Here is an 18,525-nt window from a genome sequence, read left to right as displayed (position 1 = left end):
CTATTGAATGGATAATAAATCATCCGTTTTTTTAATGCTCCACGCCGTCTGAATGTGTGTGTGTGTGGGTTTGGCAATGGCTGTGTTTGCATTTTTTTTTCGTTCATCTGCTGTTGCCTCACTTTATGCTGTGCGTGGTGCTACCGTTGCAGTCCGACTCGTCGTCACAGGCGCCCCGCGCGCGGCTCACGCTCGTACGTCATTCGCTTTCATTTCACTTCCTGCTGCTAGCAACTCGCGACTCACACACACACCCAACAGTCGCGGGAAAACGTTGCTTGCCGTCTGCGGAAGTACGGTGTGCGAGCAAGATGGTTGCCGCGTGCTAGAAAGAGAAGGACCGAAAGGGAGCAGAGGAAAAAATAGGTTCCAACAATCGTGCTCGTGCATGGGAACGGGAAGAGAAGCACCCCTCAGCAGCGGCCGCGGGCGCTCCGCTCCTCCTTGTGACGCCAGCTCCTTTGCGTTGAGTGGTGTGCGTGTGGCCGCGAGCAGTGTACCGTTCGACCACGTCTCGCTCGCACCCGCAGGGATTGGCCACCGGAACACATATACGGCAGCGGCGATACATATATACAGACAGGCCCGTGGCGTGCGCGTTGCCTGTTTTGCACCTCGCATCATCAGTTTCAAAAGTTACGCGTCCGTTGAAAGAACCACTTCGTGCTGTCGTCGTCTAGCGGTTTTCGGGGTGTGCTCTCGTGTGTTGTTTGCAGCCAGGCAGCCGCCTATTAATAAGTTGTTTCTCACCGAATCCAGCGACCGCGAAATTCGTCACCATCATCATTCACTCGATTGTTGCCGTTTCAAAAGCGCAAGCAAAGTGTTGGGTGGGTTGTTAGTGCGCGCGGAACTGGCACAATCCGTCGGCGGCTGTCGCAGATATTTCGGACAGTCGCAATAAGTCGCTCCCTCCTGCGTGCTACCCAGCATTCAACAGAGTCCCGGCGCGCGTGCAGCGTGTGTGTGTGGGTGTGCGAAAAACGGCCATCTTTTTTCGCGCGTGGGCTGTGAAATTGGCGGCCGTGCTAAAATAAATACACGTCCTCCGTCTCTCGGTTGTGTGTGGCGTTGCGTGCGGTGTGTGTGTGCAACGAAAACGTCATCCGCGTCGTCGGCGGAATGGGCACGTTTAGCGGGGAAGGCAAGTGTTTCACTGCAAGCAATTGCCGCAGCCCGTTTTTAGCCGAGGAAAGCAGAGCGTGTCCAGTGAAATAAAAAGCCCACTCCCGGGGCCCGGGGTTGCGTGTCTAGCGGCACGTTCAGTGAACCAAGTAGAAGAAGGAGAAGAAACGCATTTCCACGTGGAAGGTTCCGGTTGGCGAATCGGTTGTTATCGCGCCCCACAGCACACTTGACGACCAGCTTCGTGCTCTTGTGACGGCGGATCCGTAACTATACTGAAAGTGAAAAAGTGGCTGAGTGGAAACAAGTTCGATTCGGAACAACTGTGGCCGCGCGATACTCGTCTCGACTGTGTGAGAGAAGAAAATAAAGGAGCTAGTCAAGGACGGCCAATCTACCGACGGCAATTGCGTTCACCCAACCTACCAGAAAGATGCTGGGTCTGATTGCTGTCAACAGTGAAGCCACTGACGCACCCGTACAAACGAGCGTGTTTATAGTGTTGGTTTGATAACGCTTACCTGTCGAGTAACAATTTAAACGCCGCAACAAACAAACCGTGTAGCGGGAGACGAATTGAGTTCGGAAAAGGAAAGAGCTTTTATTTACGTAGCATAACCCTCCCGCTTTTGGTGCCCGAAAATGTCGGTCCAAGCGAAACGGCAGCACTGCTACCTGTGCGATTTGCCGCGCATGCCGTGGGCAATGATAAACGATTTCTCCGAGCATGTGTGCCGCGGTTGCGTCAACTACGAGGGCGCCGATCGGATCGAGCTGGTGCTCGAGACGGCCCGTCAAATGAAACGGATCCACTCGGCCGGTGGCGGTGGCCCGGGCGGCGGTGGCATCATTGGCGGTGCTGGCGGCGGCAAACGTGGTATCCACGAGAACGGGGAACTGTCGCACCGCTCGGTGCCGACGGTGGCCGGACCGCTCCACTATTCGGTCCGTGCCGGGCCGAACGGTCCGACGCTGGTCGACTTTACGCCGAAACATGAACCCCACGACATTGGAGGTGTGCGGGGTGGACCGGGCGCTCGAATGCAGCAGCATCTGCCACCGCAGCACCACGGTATGCCGCAACACGGCGGCGGCGGTGGTGGCGGCCGGCAGCAGCAGGTCGTGCCGCCGGCACTGTCCGTGAACCTGAAACGACCGCCACCGGACGATGACGATCACCAGATGGACGGTCCGACCGGGAGCGCCAAGCGGGGCCCGGAAGATCCGTCGGTGGGCCTCGGACAGCGGCCACCGCTGACGCGGGGCGAATCCCTGCCGGCGGTACCCTTCGTGCCCGAGCGGCAGCCCAGCTACAAGGACAAACATCCCGTGCGAACCGCTTCCTTCGATACGGCTGCGTTCAAATCGATGGGTAAGGATCATCACAGTAGCCACAGTAGGGTTCGATGTTTTTTTCTCCGCTTCTGTCTCCTTTAGTCCTAGTTAGTCCTGTTGCACCAACCCGGTAGAAAATCGCAAATCACTCACGCGAACCCAAAAGCATCCGTACCGTCCTTCTTTCCACAGCTGGACGGTAGTAGGCCGCGTGTGTTAGCATAAAATGGTTTTAACATAAAGCGAGTGTCGCGTCTACACTGTGTTTTGTGGTGGTGGTGGTCTGTTGTTGCCCGTGTAAGTGTGTCCCGTTGCTGGGAGATGTGCCCCCAAAATGGTGTGAGTCAGAAAGTTTGAAAATAGATCGCTTTTTTATGGTCCTTTTCCACATTTATCGGTAACAAGTGTTCTTCTGGGGTCTTTTTTGCGATGTGTCCGTGAATAAACGGGTCGAAAGGGATAATAACGATGATGGGATGATTCTTTTACAGTTAAATTTACAGTCGGCCCTCTTTTTGTGTATAATAAAACCCCAGTTTGCCGGGTAGATCGATTGTCGTCGTCCTTCGTACCTAGAATTTGGCACAACAAGAAGGATAAAGCACCCGAACCGGGTTTAACTGTGTTTTGCAAATTTCACTTTACCACCTTCGAATACTTTTAGGGCGACACACAGCCATAAAAACCTACATCTACATCGACGACGGAACGTTATCCGACGCTCGGTGGGTATGGGAACCAGATAGAAGGCTGAAATTTAATCCCCTCACATTGTTCGAGAGAAATCGAAATTGGAGTGTCCCGGGGGCCGGAAAGCGGCAACTGCCGGATCAAAATAGTGCCGTTTGCCAGTGAAACACCGTGTGCCTTGATTAATGCCGCGTCCCCTCCCACACCGGATCGGGGACTTTGTGGGGACGACAGCGTGCTGCACAATGTATGAGCGCGGGTGTGACGCAAACACCGCTGTGTGTCCTCGCGCCACCGTGCCAAGTTCAAGGACACACAAACACACACACACACGTGTGTTGAGTAGCAGCGCAGAGCGCGCATATCGATGAGCAGATGATACATTTTGGTCGACCTTTTTTGCTTTCGCGCTGCTCCTGTTGTTGACTGGCTGGCCGGCGCGCGGCTTCTTCCCGATGCCGGTCTTCCCGTGGTAACAGCAGCTGGGGTTTCCGGCTCTTTCGGGGCGCGCAGGTATCAGCTGACAATCAACCACTTCTCCGTCCCGGCCCGAGACGGTTAATAACGGTCAGTGTGCGCGTCCCTCGTCGAAAAAGGTCTGCTGCGGCATGCATGATGGACATCCTTTTTTTGTGTTTCGTTCAGGTAGAAGAGAATATTTTTGATTCTTTGTTTTTTCTCTCCCAGGGACCCAGGGTTGTCCTTTTAAATCGCCCCGTCCTCCTCGCCGTTTTTCATTCACTTTCTTGGGCTGTGGTGGGTGTCAGATACAAACGAAGCCAACACACACGCGCAAAACTGCTGTAACCAAACCCCATCCGTTATAAAGAGTTTGTAGAAGAGAAGGTTGAGAGCGCGAGTAACACACGCACATCACCGTTAACAACAACATGGCTGCGATCGTCAATTTCGCGGAGGATTGCCTCTGGTTTTATTGCCCTTTTGCTCAACAAATCGGTCCGTTTTGCGTTGTTTCTTTCCCCGTTTCATTTACTTTCCTACTTTCATTCTCCGTCGGTTTGAGAGATGCGCTCTTGGGGCCACTTTTCGTCGGTCGTTCGACGCGCGCAATGGCCTTCTTCGTTACGATCGCGCGTTGTTGAATTAGACATTGTTTCGGTGATGCCACCAAGCACGGCAGGCCATGAAAATCGGACACAAACAACGAACGCGCCCGTCGGCTTTAAGCGGCAGGGCCCAAAAATCGATATCTGTGGCGTATCCCCAACATCACCGCTGTTAGTTATGTCAGCCTCTGTTTTGGGGTTTGTCTCTGGGGCGCGCAGTAGCCTTCGTGTCTGTGTTGTAAGTCAGTCGGTCGGTCGTGTGTGCTCGCGATATTTACCATATGCTGCTCTCGTTTGTTGTGCTTTATGTGGATCGGGGCTCCGTCGTCTCGACTGCCCCGTTAGGGGGGCGGCGGGTCGTCCACACACCTCCATTGCGTGTCACGCGAATTGCTGCACACCTGGGCACTTGCGCTTGGACGTGAATGTGTGCGCCAGTGTGTATGGCATGTCTGACTAATGGCTTTGACATAGCGTCCCACACGCTCCCAGTACCACCCCATCACCCCTGGGGGCGGCGGGGCGACAGCTTCATCGGAAGGTTCGTTCGCGGTCAAGTCTGGTCGTCGTTCGTTGCCCAGAGGTGTATGGCGACGACACAACGCCGTATGTGTGTGTGTGGTTGACGTTGTTTTATGCACCGTTGCCACGTTTTATGCGCTCTCTCTATCTTTCTTTCTTTCTCGTTTGTACCGTTTTGAATCATGCACAAACCGCGGCGCGCTTGCTGCGCCGGTGCAGCATTATGTGCTGGAAAAGCGAGACAACATCAACCGGCGGGCGGGCGGGTGGTGTGAATGGAGAACGGCAAAGGCACAGCCAGACATCCAGTTCCCTTTTTTATGGTTACTGTTTTCAACGTGTTTCGCATCGCGAGACACGCCAATGAGACAGATTAGTGTGCTGCCGGGTGGGAGAGCACCGAACAAGTATGGCCATTTAGCCCCATGTCGTGGACCTCCTCGTTCGTTCGTTGGGGTGTGTGAGCGTTGCATTGTGGAAGCAGGACTTTTTGGAAAGGTGCACGGCGGGACCAAAAACCGGATTGCGGATTCCACTCTCGGGTCAGTTGGTTGTTTTACGGCCCAAAAGAAGCCTAAAGACGATTCCCCGAGAGAGCGGTGGTGTTGTACAGTTACGAGGCACCGTCTCGCTGATGGCGCCTTTTTTATTGTCGATTTCTTTGCGATTCCTTTTTGGGGGACCATTTAAGTTCGTACACAAATCGGGACTGTTTGAAAACGAAACTGAACTCATAAAAGAACAGCAGGCTGTGGAGGAGGCACGAACATACGAACGTTTGACGCGCTATTTGGGAACTTTAAATGGAGTTTCCAAAGAAAAGAACAAATCAGCGTTCAAGGTGTAGAGGCAAAAGGCGTTTCAGTTCCTGAAGTGTCAAACAAATTTAGCACTTCGAAGAACCGCTAGACATTCCGCTGCCTGCCTCCCTAGATAACAATGTTGTGTCTACTGCGATGAGCTTCAATTTCATTTGTAGACAAACCAACGACGACTTATTTCTCGCATATATCCCCTCTGCTGCTGGTAATCCCAGAAAAGTCGCTCTGGGGTACTCCAGATTGTTTTCCGTGTCCGATCGACCGACCGACCGGTGGCGGAGTTGGCCTCATTCAAACCAGTTCTTTCCAATTCCTTTCGTCCGCACGCGGAGGTCGCGTGTCTCGAATAAAGTGGAACGGCAGCCCGAGGAGGCTGCGCGCGCCTGGGACTTTCAAGAAAATGGTGACCCACCGTGTCTCGACACCCGCCCACTTCCTGCTGCCGTACCGAATATTTGCCCAAGAGAATGGTGTGACCGTTTTTCGCGAATTATTTCCAACTTCCAAGTGGTGCCCGCCCCGTCAGGGACTCGCCGTCGTCAGATGGTGGCCGCGGCTGGACAGGAGCAGGCAGGAACCGGTTTTTGTTCAAAACCGGTTCCTCGACGACAGAAGAGGACGGACCCCCCACACCATCAACCAACCAAGTACACGACTTCACGGCGACTTCAAAGAAAAGGCAAAACACCAGTAAAGGCGGTATTCGCGAAGCGCGGCGGCGGCGTGCGCCACCAGTTTGGATCGAGTTAAAGAAAGCAAAATAAGCTTTCATTCACCGCGCCGCCGCCGCGTCATCAATCGAGAGCGAATAATGATGTTCCGTTTTCTTTTAGCAAAGAAAGGGAGCGGATTTTCGTCGTCGGACGCCGAAAGGCGCGACAGCCATCAACAAACAAAACACACACACATCGCATCACATCACATCACAGTTTTGGTGTCGTGCCGTGCTCACACTCGCCATCGTGGTTCAAGTTTATGGATTACATCATCGCGGCCCCCCCCCCCGGGTTGCTGCTATGAACCACACGACGTGCACCACCCCACAACACTCTAGTAGCCAGTAACTATGGCCCCCGGTCGCTATTATTACACCACACCACTACCTTGACAAAATCGTCGTTGCTGCACGCGACACACGAAGCGATGAGCCAGCTCACGACGCAATACCGCCCAGCCGAGCCGAGCCGTGTGGTTGTGTGTGTATGTGTCGCCTGGAATGTAAGGCAGTACGGGGGGTGGCGCAACGCAGCCCTTTCATCACGAGACGGTTGGTCCCGTCGTCGCGTGGACAGCAGACGGAGAAGACGGTGTGGGGCTGCCAATGAAAGTCTGTCTGTCGGTCATGGGCAACATGGCGGGAGAAGAAAGGTGGTGGTGGTGTTGGGCAGCGCGAAGGAAGTGCGCCCGAGCACATCGCAGAAGGCTGTGTGATGTGCGGTAACATTCCACACCTTTGCTATGAAATGCCGGGCGACGATGACGACGATGAAGCCCGTGAAGATGCAGAAGAAGATTGTGAACGCGACGGCGTTCGGGCTACTCGTAGGGGATTGACGAGGCTGGCTGGGGGCGGCGTGTATTGCGTTGCGCGTTTTCCAGCGGCGCACAAACACATGCAAACACTTGGCCATAACAGTTGGGTGCCTTTTTCTCCTTAAGTTATGTTGCGTGTCCGCGTTTCAAAGGCACTCGCAAGCTGTTTTGTCCCCCCAAACATCCTCCCGTGGTCAATCACGTTCCGTTCGCTCTCCGTCCGTCCGTTGCCTTCCCTTGTTTTGATGCTTCTATTTTATTCCGCTTCGAGCGCGAAGTGCAGAGCTAATTCGATTGATTGGGCCAGCCAACGGGGAGAGCTCATGATGATGATGGTGTATTTTTAGTACTACGTCACGCGAGAAACCGAAAAGATCGATGCACTGCTGGGCGCGGCGCGGCCACACAGTTCCGAGCGCGTTCTTTGCTTTTCCAACCTTCGCATACGAATGCTACTATTTGCTACTACAATGTACGCGGACGTGCGATAAACATAACGCACATGGAACCAGCCCCTCCCCCCGGAACACGGGTGGTCCCCGTGGTGGTGTGTAGAGAGCTCCAAACGAATTGGTGTGATTTATTTACGTTTTTAATGCGCTGTTTAGCTCCCCCGAAAAAAAAGTGGTTCTTAACATCGGCTAAGGATCTTCTGGTAGAATCGATTAGCAGCAGCAGCACACATAGCAGGGGTGAACGAGAAAGCCGTCGGCCCCACGATGGGCTCTGCTTTGGAAACGGGAACGTGATGACGAATTGTAAGCAAAACTTTCGTTGATGCTGAGGAAGCATTGGCCGCCGTCCGGGAGAGACCATTAGGAAATGCGATGTAATCGTTTATTTTTAAAATTCCTTCCCAAGAAATCGCGGGCGGCGTTGTTTATATCGCGTGGAGCGGGGGAGCTAATATTCGAGAGAAGGTGATGATCCATTCGAGGTCGCCGATCGGATGAAATTTGGTCACGGATTTTAGCCATCGCTGAGCGATTTTCCTTCTCTTTATCGTACACGGTCGGTGCATTATATCGTAGGCATTTAATCGCTATCTCCATTACAACACCATCACTCACTTTTGAGGCCTTTCACTGCGTGTGTGTGGCTTCATTATTTACCTTGTAACATTGAGCGTAAACATGTTATCGATCGGTGAACCTATATGATGATAAACGGAAAGGTGTTCAGTTTCGATTGGGGGTTACACCCAGGAAGGATGCGTGCGCACGGCGGTCGAGAACAGATGTTTGTTTGACCCGGAAGATGGCAGGTTATCGTTTCGTTTTCCGGAGCAAGCTCTTCCAAATTACCTGCGCTAGGCAACAGCCAACTCTCTTGCTCTCTTTTTTTCGACCCACCGAAAAGATGGCTCGATTGGAAGCTGTTGCACTTGTCTTTCGGAGGCGCTTGCGTGTCATAAATTTGTGCTACGGTTAAAAGAAGCACGATTCACCGCGGGTGGTGGAGCACGTGCCGAGGATGCACCGAGCATAGTCCCTCGTATAACCTACTTTTCGGTACACTCTCTTCTATCTCGCTTGCCTGCCTACCAATACCTACGCATCCGCGCTTACTGAGCAGCTCGTCCCACGGTCGGCTGCTAACTGTACATAACGTGAATGTTTTGTGTGCGTTGAGCGCTGTTTGTATAGTCCTCCTCCGTTTGCTTCTGTTGTGTTTGATGGATGCGTTGCTTCTCCTGGCTCTCCGCGGTGGGCTTCCGATGTTTTCTGGTGTATCGTCGTTTGTTGGACGTTTTAATATATTTCCGGCTCGCTTTACAATTTCTTTTAAATGTTCTTTCGAAACAAGTCACGAAAACTTTTCCTGAGCCCCAAGCCGTTTGAGCCGTGTGCCAAACTTCGCCACCATTGTCAGGGCGAAGCGAAGCAAACCGTGAGCTCATGTCAAATTGAACGCGCTTTGCTGCTGTTTTTGACGTTTGATGATCGCAAACTTTGCCTCTTTTCATGTCTCCATGTCTTCATATTCAATTTCGTTTTCCTTTCTCCAGTAGGGCTGCGCTCTGCGACGGAATGCTTCGGGCCGTTCTTTCTTCCCGTTTCCGTTTTCGGACTCCACTTTTGGTTCTCCCTCTTCGCTCTTTCGCTTTCTTTATTATGTTTCTTTCATTTTCATCCGGTTCGGTTTTTTGACTACGGTTATGTCGGAACAGGTTCTGGAAGACGGGCCACCAGGCCAGGCCCCGCTTGTGGTGAGAAATGTGGTTGCTCCACCGATGGGCGGCGCGCACATTCCAGTTAGAGAACAACATTTCTCGTTCCCGCTCCTCGACACAGATACACCATTTTTTCGTTCGTCTATTTCCATTTTCCGGTCGGCCGGGGAGGCCAACCCGTGGCCCGCGGTCGGTTGTCCGTTTCTCGACGCTCTCGGTCATCAGCATCGCAACGGAGGAGAGCTGCCGGCGGAGCAATCTCGGTTTGCTGCTCTGCCTTTTGGTTGGTGTTGGGTTGGGTTCGTTAGTATTTGTTGTTCATTATTTTTTTTAAATTAGTTCAGCAAGATGCACCAGTTGAATGGAACTCGGAGTGTCATCTTTAATTTGACTATCGGCGAAAGCCAAATAAAAATCGTTTCGTTGGCGAATGAATGTGGTCAATCTTACACTTTTTGCACTTCATTCCTGGGGTAATATGTTGCAGAGTATCATGCGTCTCCATGCAACACCTGGAAGTCGCTCCCTGTTCCGTGCAAGAAACTTTCCATAATAATGAATGTGGGCACTGAATGTAACAAACAATAGAGGCTACAATTAATACATGCAAATAGCTAGTCTGTAACAGAGACAATATAATTTTGTTTTTTTTTTCACTACCCTTGCTTTGTCTTCGGCCTGGCGTAGGAATTTGGTTGAAATATAATTTATTCTTTTCATAAAACTATTCCTTTGTGGCTGTTACACGGGGCAAACACACACATAGGGGCCTTATGTAAAATAATCCCATTGCTCTGGGCTCTTTATTTTCTTCTAATCGAGGTGAATGGCTTAAACTGGCTTCCTACATGTATCGCGCCACTCTACAGTTCCTGGGTACACAAACTCTCTGCCCTAGGGTTTATGCTCAAGCATTGTTTTTTCTAACATCTAAACGATTCCTTGTGTCAAGGAAGTGCCGTTAGTTGAATGCATAAAAATTAAAAGAAAAAGTCGCGCTTTATTGCGTGTTCGCTCCGCGTGCAATGTCCTTTTCGAGCTGTGTACAGGCGGAGTGTTCCTTCTTGGTCGGGGGTTCTATTTTTTTTGCTGTTGTTCAATACACAACGACCTTGGTTCCTTCCGTTTGCGTGTTCCGGACTCACGGAAGCTCGGAAAAAAACCCTTCCCCCAAGGATCAGCCAAGGCGCGACCCATGTGTGCGAAGAAACTGGAACAGAAAAGGTTAAGGATATTCGGTTCCTCGCGGTGATTTTCCCTATTTTCTCGCGAGCAGTTCCCGAGTTGTTTTCCCTCTCTAATGGAATCGAGTTTGAAGCCAAACGAGGGGTCTTATGTTGTGCTCTCTGTGCTGGTTGTGTTAAGTTCTCGTAAGTGTTGTTTGAGCCATATTAGTTCGGGGTTCGGCAATATTTAATATTGTTCACTTTTAGCCGACCGAACGGCTTCGAAATTAAACTCGAAACTAAACGTAGACTCAAACAATAACAATAAGACTGTACAAAACACGGCCCTGCCGATGAACTAAACTATTAACTTACTAACACTTAGAACTGCATAGTGTGTAGCATTTTAACAAATGATCACCGCCGTTGGTTTGCTCCTCGATCTAGAAAACACCCGGCGTCTAACTGCACACAATAATTCCGTAATTCCGGTTCCTTCGAATCGGTAATCTCGTGATGAAAAGAGACAGTGTGTTGTGCGCTCCAATCGCCGAATGCTGTTCTGATACCAATTTCCCTTACTCTCTTTCTATACTATCTCTTGCAGACCAGAAACCACAGAACGTGGGGATTTTTGTGAACGCCCCAGTCATGCCAAGAGGTAAATATGAAAGTTACTAACGTTAGTAATGTACTTCCCGATCGCGCGGGAATCAATTGCTGGTAAACGTCAAGCAGCCACGACGAAATGGGGCTAATGCACAATGAAATGGCCGAAACCGAACCGAAAAATCGCATATTGTGAGCCCAGCAAGAATTTGCGGTGCGAAAGGTGCGAATTTGATGCACTAACCGGTTCGATCAATAGCCGCGATTTGCTGCGATCTGTCTTCCTTGTCGGGTCGGTGTTTTGGTTCTGTTTCGGGTTTTCGAGTAGCGACCCGCAAAAGGACACACAGCGTAAGAGAGCGCAAGTGTATGTCCCCATTATTCATTACTCAACAGGAAAATGTCTCAAAACGGTGACAGCAAGGCAGCAATATCTAAGTTGAGAACGACAACGACGACGACGACGACGGGGCACGGTGGGATGGATGTGGCACATAATGGCACCATTTGGCGGCTATGAAAACGATCTCATTCATTCGCCGGAGAGAAGAGGCAACAGAGCTTACATCAATGACTGAAGATTGAGATTGCTTTCGTTGACTCACAAAATCGCTTTACCACTGACTGGCAGTCTGGCAGTTGAAACGTTCCATTTCTTCTATTTCTCGAATGCTTCCTCTACGTGTGTGTGCTTTTTGGTTTTTTGACATTCGTTTCTGTGCCGTGTCGCGGCCGTGGTTTGATTCCATTTTACTCTTTAAACTGGTCTTCACTTTCTGTTGACTCGAAGACGAATGATGATCAATACACCGCGCTGGCCGACAACAACACGGTGTCTAGTGATTACTACAATTGGCTATCAACAGAAGCCGCTGCCGCTGCAGCCTCCTTTTAATAGAACTCCCCGATGAACTCCAAGCCCTTGGAACGCGCCCCGAGCCCGAGATAACGTGTGCCGTTGTGAGGCAGTGTGAGTTAACGATTTGTTTCGATCCTTATCATCCACACCCGGCCGGCCGGAACCGGTTCTCGCCGGGATGGATGGGTTGGACCGTGGCCGTGTGCTGCACTTTTGGAATGTCCTGCGGTCGCATGTGACCGTTTTCTGCATTTTCTCTTTGCACTCCGGAAAACAAAGAAACCGTGGCCAATAAAATACAGCTGTTCTTTCCGGGGGTGTTGTCACTACATTCGTTCGCAATGGGGCATGATGGGGTTCGTTTATTGCGTTCCTGATAATCGTTATCAATGCGCGAGCGCGAGAGCTAGTATTGGTGAAATGATGATGGGTGTCGCCGGCGGTGTGCGTTGGGTGTTATCATCCGGGTGGCGTACGGGTCGTATAGCGGTCGGCGTTTTCTCGATGTCCGGTCGGTCAGCAAACATCGCGCGCGCTGGGCGCATGTTTTTCTGCGCCAGGGGCGATCTCCCACAATCACACCCTATGATGCAATGCGGGCGAGAGCATGGCCGGCGTGTGATAAGGAAGTTGTTGGAAGTCGCTGATAAGAAGAGGTGCGCGGTGGATGGGGTCCGCCGGTGGTCAACCGGAGCTTTTCTGTTTTTTTTGTTTGAATTTATTTATTGGAACAGCTTTCCTGCGACGGACGGAAAAGACGTCGTAGTAGCCACTATCAGCTGAAGCACCCCTCATTTGTGTGCGTAACATTCTTATCTGCCGCTGCACTTCCATCGCGGGGTCGTATCGCTTCACATTCAGCTGTTTAAGAGACGCGGATGACACACGACGAAAGCCACCACCTCGACTGAGAAACTAGAGCTGTTCTTATCGCGCTGAGGACTATCTCCTGGCGAGAGAGCCAGACAAGCTGCGGTGTGAAAGAGGGGCATCTTTGTGGGGAGCGCAATCTACTAGCGCGGTGGGCAAGTAGTGCATGTCCGTAACGAAGCTGATAAGGCGATGGTCGTCCCGTCTTGTTATCGCTCTCGTGCAAAGGACCGCTGCCTAATGAAGTGTGGTGTAATAGGTCATGCGAAATCATGCCACAGACGAAGTGCTGTTGTAGAGAACACACTCCTGATGCGGACCAGTCGGACCGCGTGGACAGACTTACTATTCTGGCGCGAGTTCCAACTGCGAATTCGCGGCTATGGCGCAGTAAACGCGCACCCCCTTATGTTATGACCCACGGGCGCGGGCGATGGAACGCCAAAGAGAGTCACTGTATGTTCACCTCTCTCTCTCTCTCTTCTTTCTCTTCTTTCTCTCTCTCTTTCCTTCCTCTTTTTCCGCTTTGCAGTTTATCCGAACGTGATACCGATACCGCCCGTGTCGATGGGTGACACGACACCACCGACCCCGTCGTCTGTCGCACCGTTGCAAAGCCCGATGGCGAACCTAATGTCGATCACCGAAACTCTCCCGCCGGGCAGCCCACGCAATGGGCCCAGCCCACCGGGGCCACCGCCACCGCGGACAGCGTCTCGCGGTTCGCAGCATTCGCCGAACAGTTCCGGTAGGTTCCGCTTTCTCCGGTTGGTCTTCTTGCACCACGAGGCCACGGCGCAAGGGGGCTGCAAAAGTCCTGCGCAAAACTTTAAAGTTCTGTTGCGTCACACACAACTTTCGGGGGCATCACAACACACCACAAGCACCACACCCGTCCGCACATATTTTAACGCTTTTACGCATATACTAGGCTGCTCATTAAGTTCTGAGCTTTTACAACAGAGGGGGCTGCTACGAGCCTGATTTTTTTTTGTCATATTGGTACACTATTCAAATGAACGTATGGAAAGTTTCATTTCAATCGGTCACTTACTTTTTTTTTACAAGTCTTTTAGCATCGACAGTATTTTTGTCACGTCACAGTATGCTTTACAGCTGCTATGACGTCATCATTTGATGAAAAACGCATTCCGCGCAGGATTTTTTTAGGTTTGAAAACAGATGGAAGTCGTTAGGGGCCAAATCTGGTGAATAGAGTGGATATTTCAACAATTCGAACTTTATTTCATGGATTTTTGCCATTTTCGAAATGCTCTTCTGACAGGGTGCGTTGCTCTGATGAAAGAGGTTGTCTTTCTTCTGCAAACCGGCTCTTTTTTCATGAATTTTCGTTTTCAGTTGCTCTAAAATGTTACAAAAATAATCGAAATTTATTGTTTTATCAATTTACAAGTAATCCGCTAGCAAAATTCCATTCGCATCCCACAAAACTGATGCTAACATCTTTTAAGGCAATTTCTGGACGAACTCGTTTCGGAACTGAACAAAAAGGTTCATACCACTCCTTAACCTCTTGTTTTGATTCAGGATCATGGTGATAGACCCAAGTCTCATCCCTAGTGTTGATTCAATGCACAAAATCCACTTTATCCTATCGAAAACGCTTTAAATGTTGTCAAGAAAGATGCATTCGAATGCGTTTGTAGCAAATGCGGCACCCATTGTGCAAACAGCTTTCTCGAACCCAAAACTTCAGTCAAAATATTGGTTATACTGCTCAATGAGTTGGCTAGGTCTTGTACTTAATTTCTATCAGTGATTGGATGATTTTCAAAAACGATATCCTGTATTGTTTTACGATTTCAGGTGTTGTGTCTGTTTTTTTACGTTTTTTACATGGATCGTCTTGAAGGCTACTACGACCACGTCTAAACTCATAACTGCCCATTTTAACCACCTAATTAAAGGTAAAGAGTCCTTATACACTTTCTACTTTCGTTCATAAATCTACTTTGCTTTTAAACCTTCCAAAAATAAACATTCAATCACTGCACGATACTTGATTTTTTCCATTGTGAAAAATACTGTGACATGTCGATACTAAATAACTTGTAAAAAAAGAACCAAGTGACCGATTGAAATGAAACTTCACATACGTTCATATGAAGAGTGTACCAATATCACCAAAATAAATCAGCCTCGTAGCAGTGCCCTCTGTTGAAAAAGCTCAGAACTTAATGAGCAGCCTAGTATCATCTAAAACGACGTGTCGCTTTTTCGAACTCAACCTTTATCTGTTCTTCGTTCTCGTTTCGCTTACAGGTTCATCCAGTGGGCGAAGATCGTCCGGTTCGCGGCACGTGTCAAGCACGACCGTCACGTCGTCAGAGGTTCCGCAGCCCAACTCGTCCGTGCCGGGCAGTGGCGGTTCGACGACACCGAACGGTAGCGGTGGCACCGGAGGCAACGGTGGCACTCCGCCCGTTCCGATGGGAGTTCCGATGGGCGGCCCACCGGGACCGGGTCAGCAGCAGCAACAGCAGCAACAGCAACAGCAACAGCAACAGCAACAACAGCAAATGGGACAGCAACAAGGACCACCACCGCCACAATCGCAAGGCCAGCAACAGTCGCAACCTCCACCGCCGCCCGACGGTGGCAGTATGGGTGGTCCGGCCGGCCCGAACAATGTGAACGGTCCCAATGCGAGCCCCGCACCGCCGGGAAGCGCGGGTGGCGGTGGCAGCGGCAGTGGCAATGTTCCCGGTGGACCGGGCAGTGCCGGCGGACCGGGCGGACTCCCGCCGGGGGCTGCTCCACCGAACAGTGCGCCCGGCAGTGGACCTGCGCCCGCCCCGACACCGAACCCGACGCTCAAGTGTACGCTCTGTCAGGAACGGTTGGAGGATACGCATTTCGTGCAGTGTCCCTCGGTAGGCCACCACAAGTTCTGCTTCCCCTGCAGCCGGGAGAGCATCAAACGACAGGTCGGTATCCTGATGCGGAGTGGACGGTGCAGGAATCTGATTGCTAACGCTCTCTCTTTTTCTCTCTCTCTCCGTTTATAGGGCTCCGGAGCGGAAGTGTACTGTCCGAGTGGGGAAAAGTGCCCGCTGGCCAACTCCACGATACCGTGGGCGTTCATGCAGGGCGAGATTGCGACCATTCTGGGCGAAGAGCTGAAGGTGAAAAAGGAACGAGAAACGTAGAGAAGTCGAGACACCGTTGCCGACTGTGCCGTTGCCGGCGTTTCGGCCACCGGACGACAGATCAACACCACTAGCGCTACCGCTGCTACCAGGAACAGTAGCAGTGGCGGCAGCAGTAGTAGCAGCAGAAGCAGCAGAAGCAGTAGCAGCCGAAGCAGCTGCAGTGCCGGTGGCAGCGGCATTCCCGAGCTCGGTAGTGTCGCCCATCATCATCAGTTCCATCATCAGCAGCAGCATCGCGTACAACCGCGCGTGCCTTCTGAAGAGCAGTATGATGAAGTGTTCGACGAGGATGCCCACCAGCAGAACCGCTGTGTTGTGGATGAGGCCGAGGTGGAAGAAGTGCCCGAAGAGTCGCCGGCGGCGGTCGAGCAGGATCTAATGCTTTCGGCAAACCGTGCGGTGGGTCGAAGAGGTTCGGAACGGATGTCTTCGAGCACCACACGGCAGCACCAGCAGCAGGTTGTGTGGCACGATGATGATCGAGGTGGTGGTGATGGAAGCTACTATCGCCAGCCACAGCACCACCGGGAGCAACAACAGTCGGAACTTCACAGTGGCTCCCCCCAACAGCGGTACGATCGTCAGCTGAGATCCCACCGGCACCAGCGTCATCATTAAGAGTAATGATTCTAGTTTTGATGGCGAGATCCGGGGACACATCCCAGAATGTGTTTGCTTGAGCAGCTCTGCTACTTCGAGAAGGTGGCGGCGCGTACGTCCGTGTGGTGACGCTCAAGGGTGGCTAGACAACGGCAACGGCGGTGAGACACGTCGGTCAACGGAAGTGAGAGACAAACGGCGATCGTGTCGTGCGTTGTGTCTTCTTTGTTTTATGAAAATGAAGAAGCAATCGAAGAGTTGCACTCCACATCCCTGTGTAGATAGTTTCCCGGTTTTTGGATTTGCTGCTGTGCTGCTGTTTTCCCAGTTCTTGGCCATCGGCGCGAAGCTCGCCCTTAGGCCGCAGGGAAAGTGGGCGAAGAGCAAACAAACCGTTTCTTTGGTAGTTTGTAAGGGACATCGTTTTGCATAACGCGCCGTCGTTCGGCACGGGGGGGCATTCGTCCACAGCACGGATAAGGCAACGACCCGACGAATGATGAACCGGGGCGAGAAGTGGAAACTCTCGATGTAAATAGTTTGGCCGTTTTCCACCCCGAAAGCGGCGGCCCTACTAGGGGGATGATACTGTTTTATTATTTTGTTTAAGTATTCCGTAATACAACCCGTACTAGGAGATATAGATAGAGAGAAAGCCAGAGGTGCAGTAGAGTTTAGTTCACAAAGCATACTTAGCCTAAGCGAAGTGGTGTTTCATTTCAAGTGTTAGTAAGGGTAGTCTTTTTATGAATTCGTTCCTCGATCAGAGTACAACGTGGGTGGGTAGACGTTTTGTTATAAGCAAACAGCAAAAAAGTGGAACCGGAAACGGTTAGACGAGGCTGATCGATGATCGGATCATCGTGTGGGGCCTCTGCTTTTGAAGTGTGGGCAGGAGGTTAAACATTTTTACGTGCATAATGCCTGCGTTGTTCAAGTTTTTGCCTTACGTTTGACCACATTTCGATAATTCTTGGTGTTGTCTCATAATCTACGATTTGCAGCGGTGTGTTGAAATTCATTGACCGTGCCGTTGTTGCTATCGTTTTGGTGTCGAAGTGTGTAGTGTTATAGGAATTTTGCAACATATTTTTGTGTTAGATGCCGTGGTTTGTGTAAAAGAAAGTCTAAACAGAGCGTGTGAAAGGTTCGCTTTTGGGAAGCACATTTTTTGGAACAGCCCAACCTTCAGGTCACCAGACAGGGGTACCGCCTGTTGTGTGGTGGCTTCTTTGGATGGGTTTTGTGGCAAGGTTTGATTCAAACCAAGCGTTGGATTTACGTCGTGACAACCCAAGAACGTATGGAGGAACTCCCGGCACACGGGGGGCTATAATATGACTCGATTTTGAAGAGTTGAAATAATTTCGAACAAACGATTGCACTTTTGATGGAATACATATGCCGAATTGTAGTCTTTAAGCGATTGGTACGCGTTTAAGTTTGATTGAGTTAAGATGCGATGATGCGTTTTTTTAAGTGTACATGTATTTATAACAGTAGCTGAGCGTTCAATTTTTATTTAATTTTTGGGATTTTAGTTCTTTGCAAGACCGCGGAAGAACCGTTTTGGCGCATTTCACGAATACTGGTTGTACATACGAGTTACGGTGGACGGAAGTGAAAAATACACACACATTGTAAGTGTTGTTTATAGTTTTTAGTTTGCGAAACGGATGGAATATGTAGCAGAGGAAAGCAGATCAAATCATGATGCACACACAATACAAATCATGATACTATTACACTGTGTACTGTTTTTATGTTTAGTTATACTTTTCTATGGTAGAGTACCCCTTGTAAGGAAAGCAAACAATGAATCACGTTAATGTGGAGAAGATAAGACGATAACGTAGTGCTAATTATTCGCAAGCGAGAGGCATTGAACATTCTAAGGCGAAAACGCTGCAAGGAGCTACAGCATAACATAGCCGAGCGGACTTAGCAAATACAGTGAAAATGATTGTTTTCTTCTGAAACGA

General features: G+C 50.7%; 1 protein-coding gene across 2 annotated transcripts; it reads left to right on the top strand.

Annotated features, from left to right (window-relative positions):
* Positions 1-1,682: 1,682 nt before the first annotated feature.
* LOC128275488 (probable E3 ubiquitin-protein ligase IRF2BPL) lies at positions 1,683-18,525 on the top strand. 2 transcript variants are annotated; one of them, XM_053014004.1, is made up of 4 exons: positions 1,683-2,497; positions 13,303-13,518; positions 15,054-15,718; positions 15,800-18,525. In XM_053014004.1, exons 1-4 carry the CDS (start codon positions 1,768-1,770, stop codon positions 15,938-15,940), a joined length of 1,752 nt encoding a protein of 583 aa, XP_052869964.1. In that variant the 5' UTR covers positions 1,683-1,767; the 3' UTR covers positions 15,941-18,525. The 2 variants fall into 2 exon arrangements, with proteins under 2 accessions (XP_052869964.1, XP_052869965.1); XM_053014005.1 differs by lacking the exon at positions 13,303-13,518 and adding an exon at positions 11,040-11,093.

Source organism: Anopheles cruzii, chromosome 3 (assembly GCF_943734635.1).
Source record: "Anopheles cruzii chromosome 3, idAnoCruzAS_RS32_06, whole genome shotgun sequence".
Taxonomy (NCBI): domain Eukaryota; kingdom Metazoa; phylum Arthropoda; class Insecta; order Diptera; family Culicidae; genus Anopheles; species Anopheles cruzii.
Note: the sequence above shows the minus strand (reverse complement) of the source record. Positions and strands in the feature narration are given on the sequence as shown.

Bases quoted from the DNA above. Each gene is read 5' to 3' on its own strand.
- LOC128275488 (XM_053014004.1), top strand. From the start codon at position 1,768: ATGTCGGTCCAAGCGAAACGGCAGCACTGCTACCTGTGCGATTTGCCG. The intron at 13,519-15,053 runs GTAGGTTCCGCT...TTTCGCTTACAG, and splicing joins GCATTCGCCGAACAGTTCCG to GTTCATCCAGTGGGCGAAGA. The intron at 15,719-15,799 runs GTCGGTATCCTG...CTCCGTTTATAG, and splicing joins GGGAGAGCATCAAACGACAG to GGCTCCGGAGCGGAAGTGTA.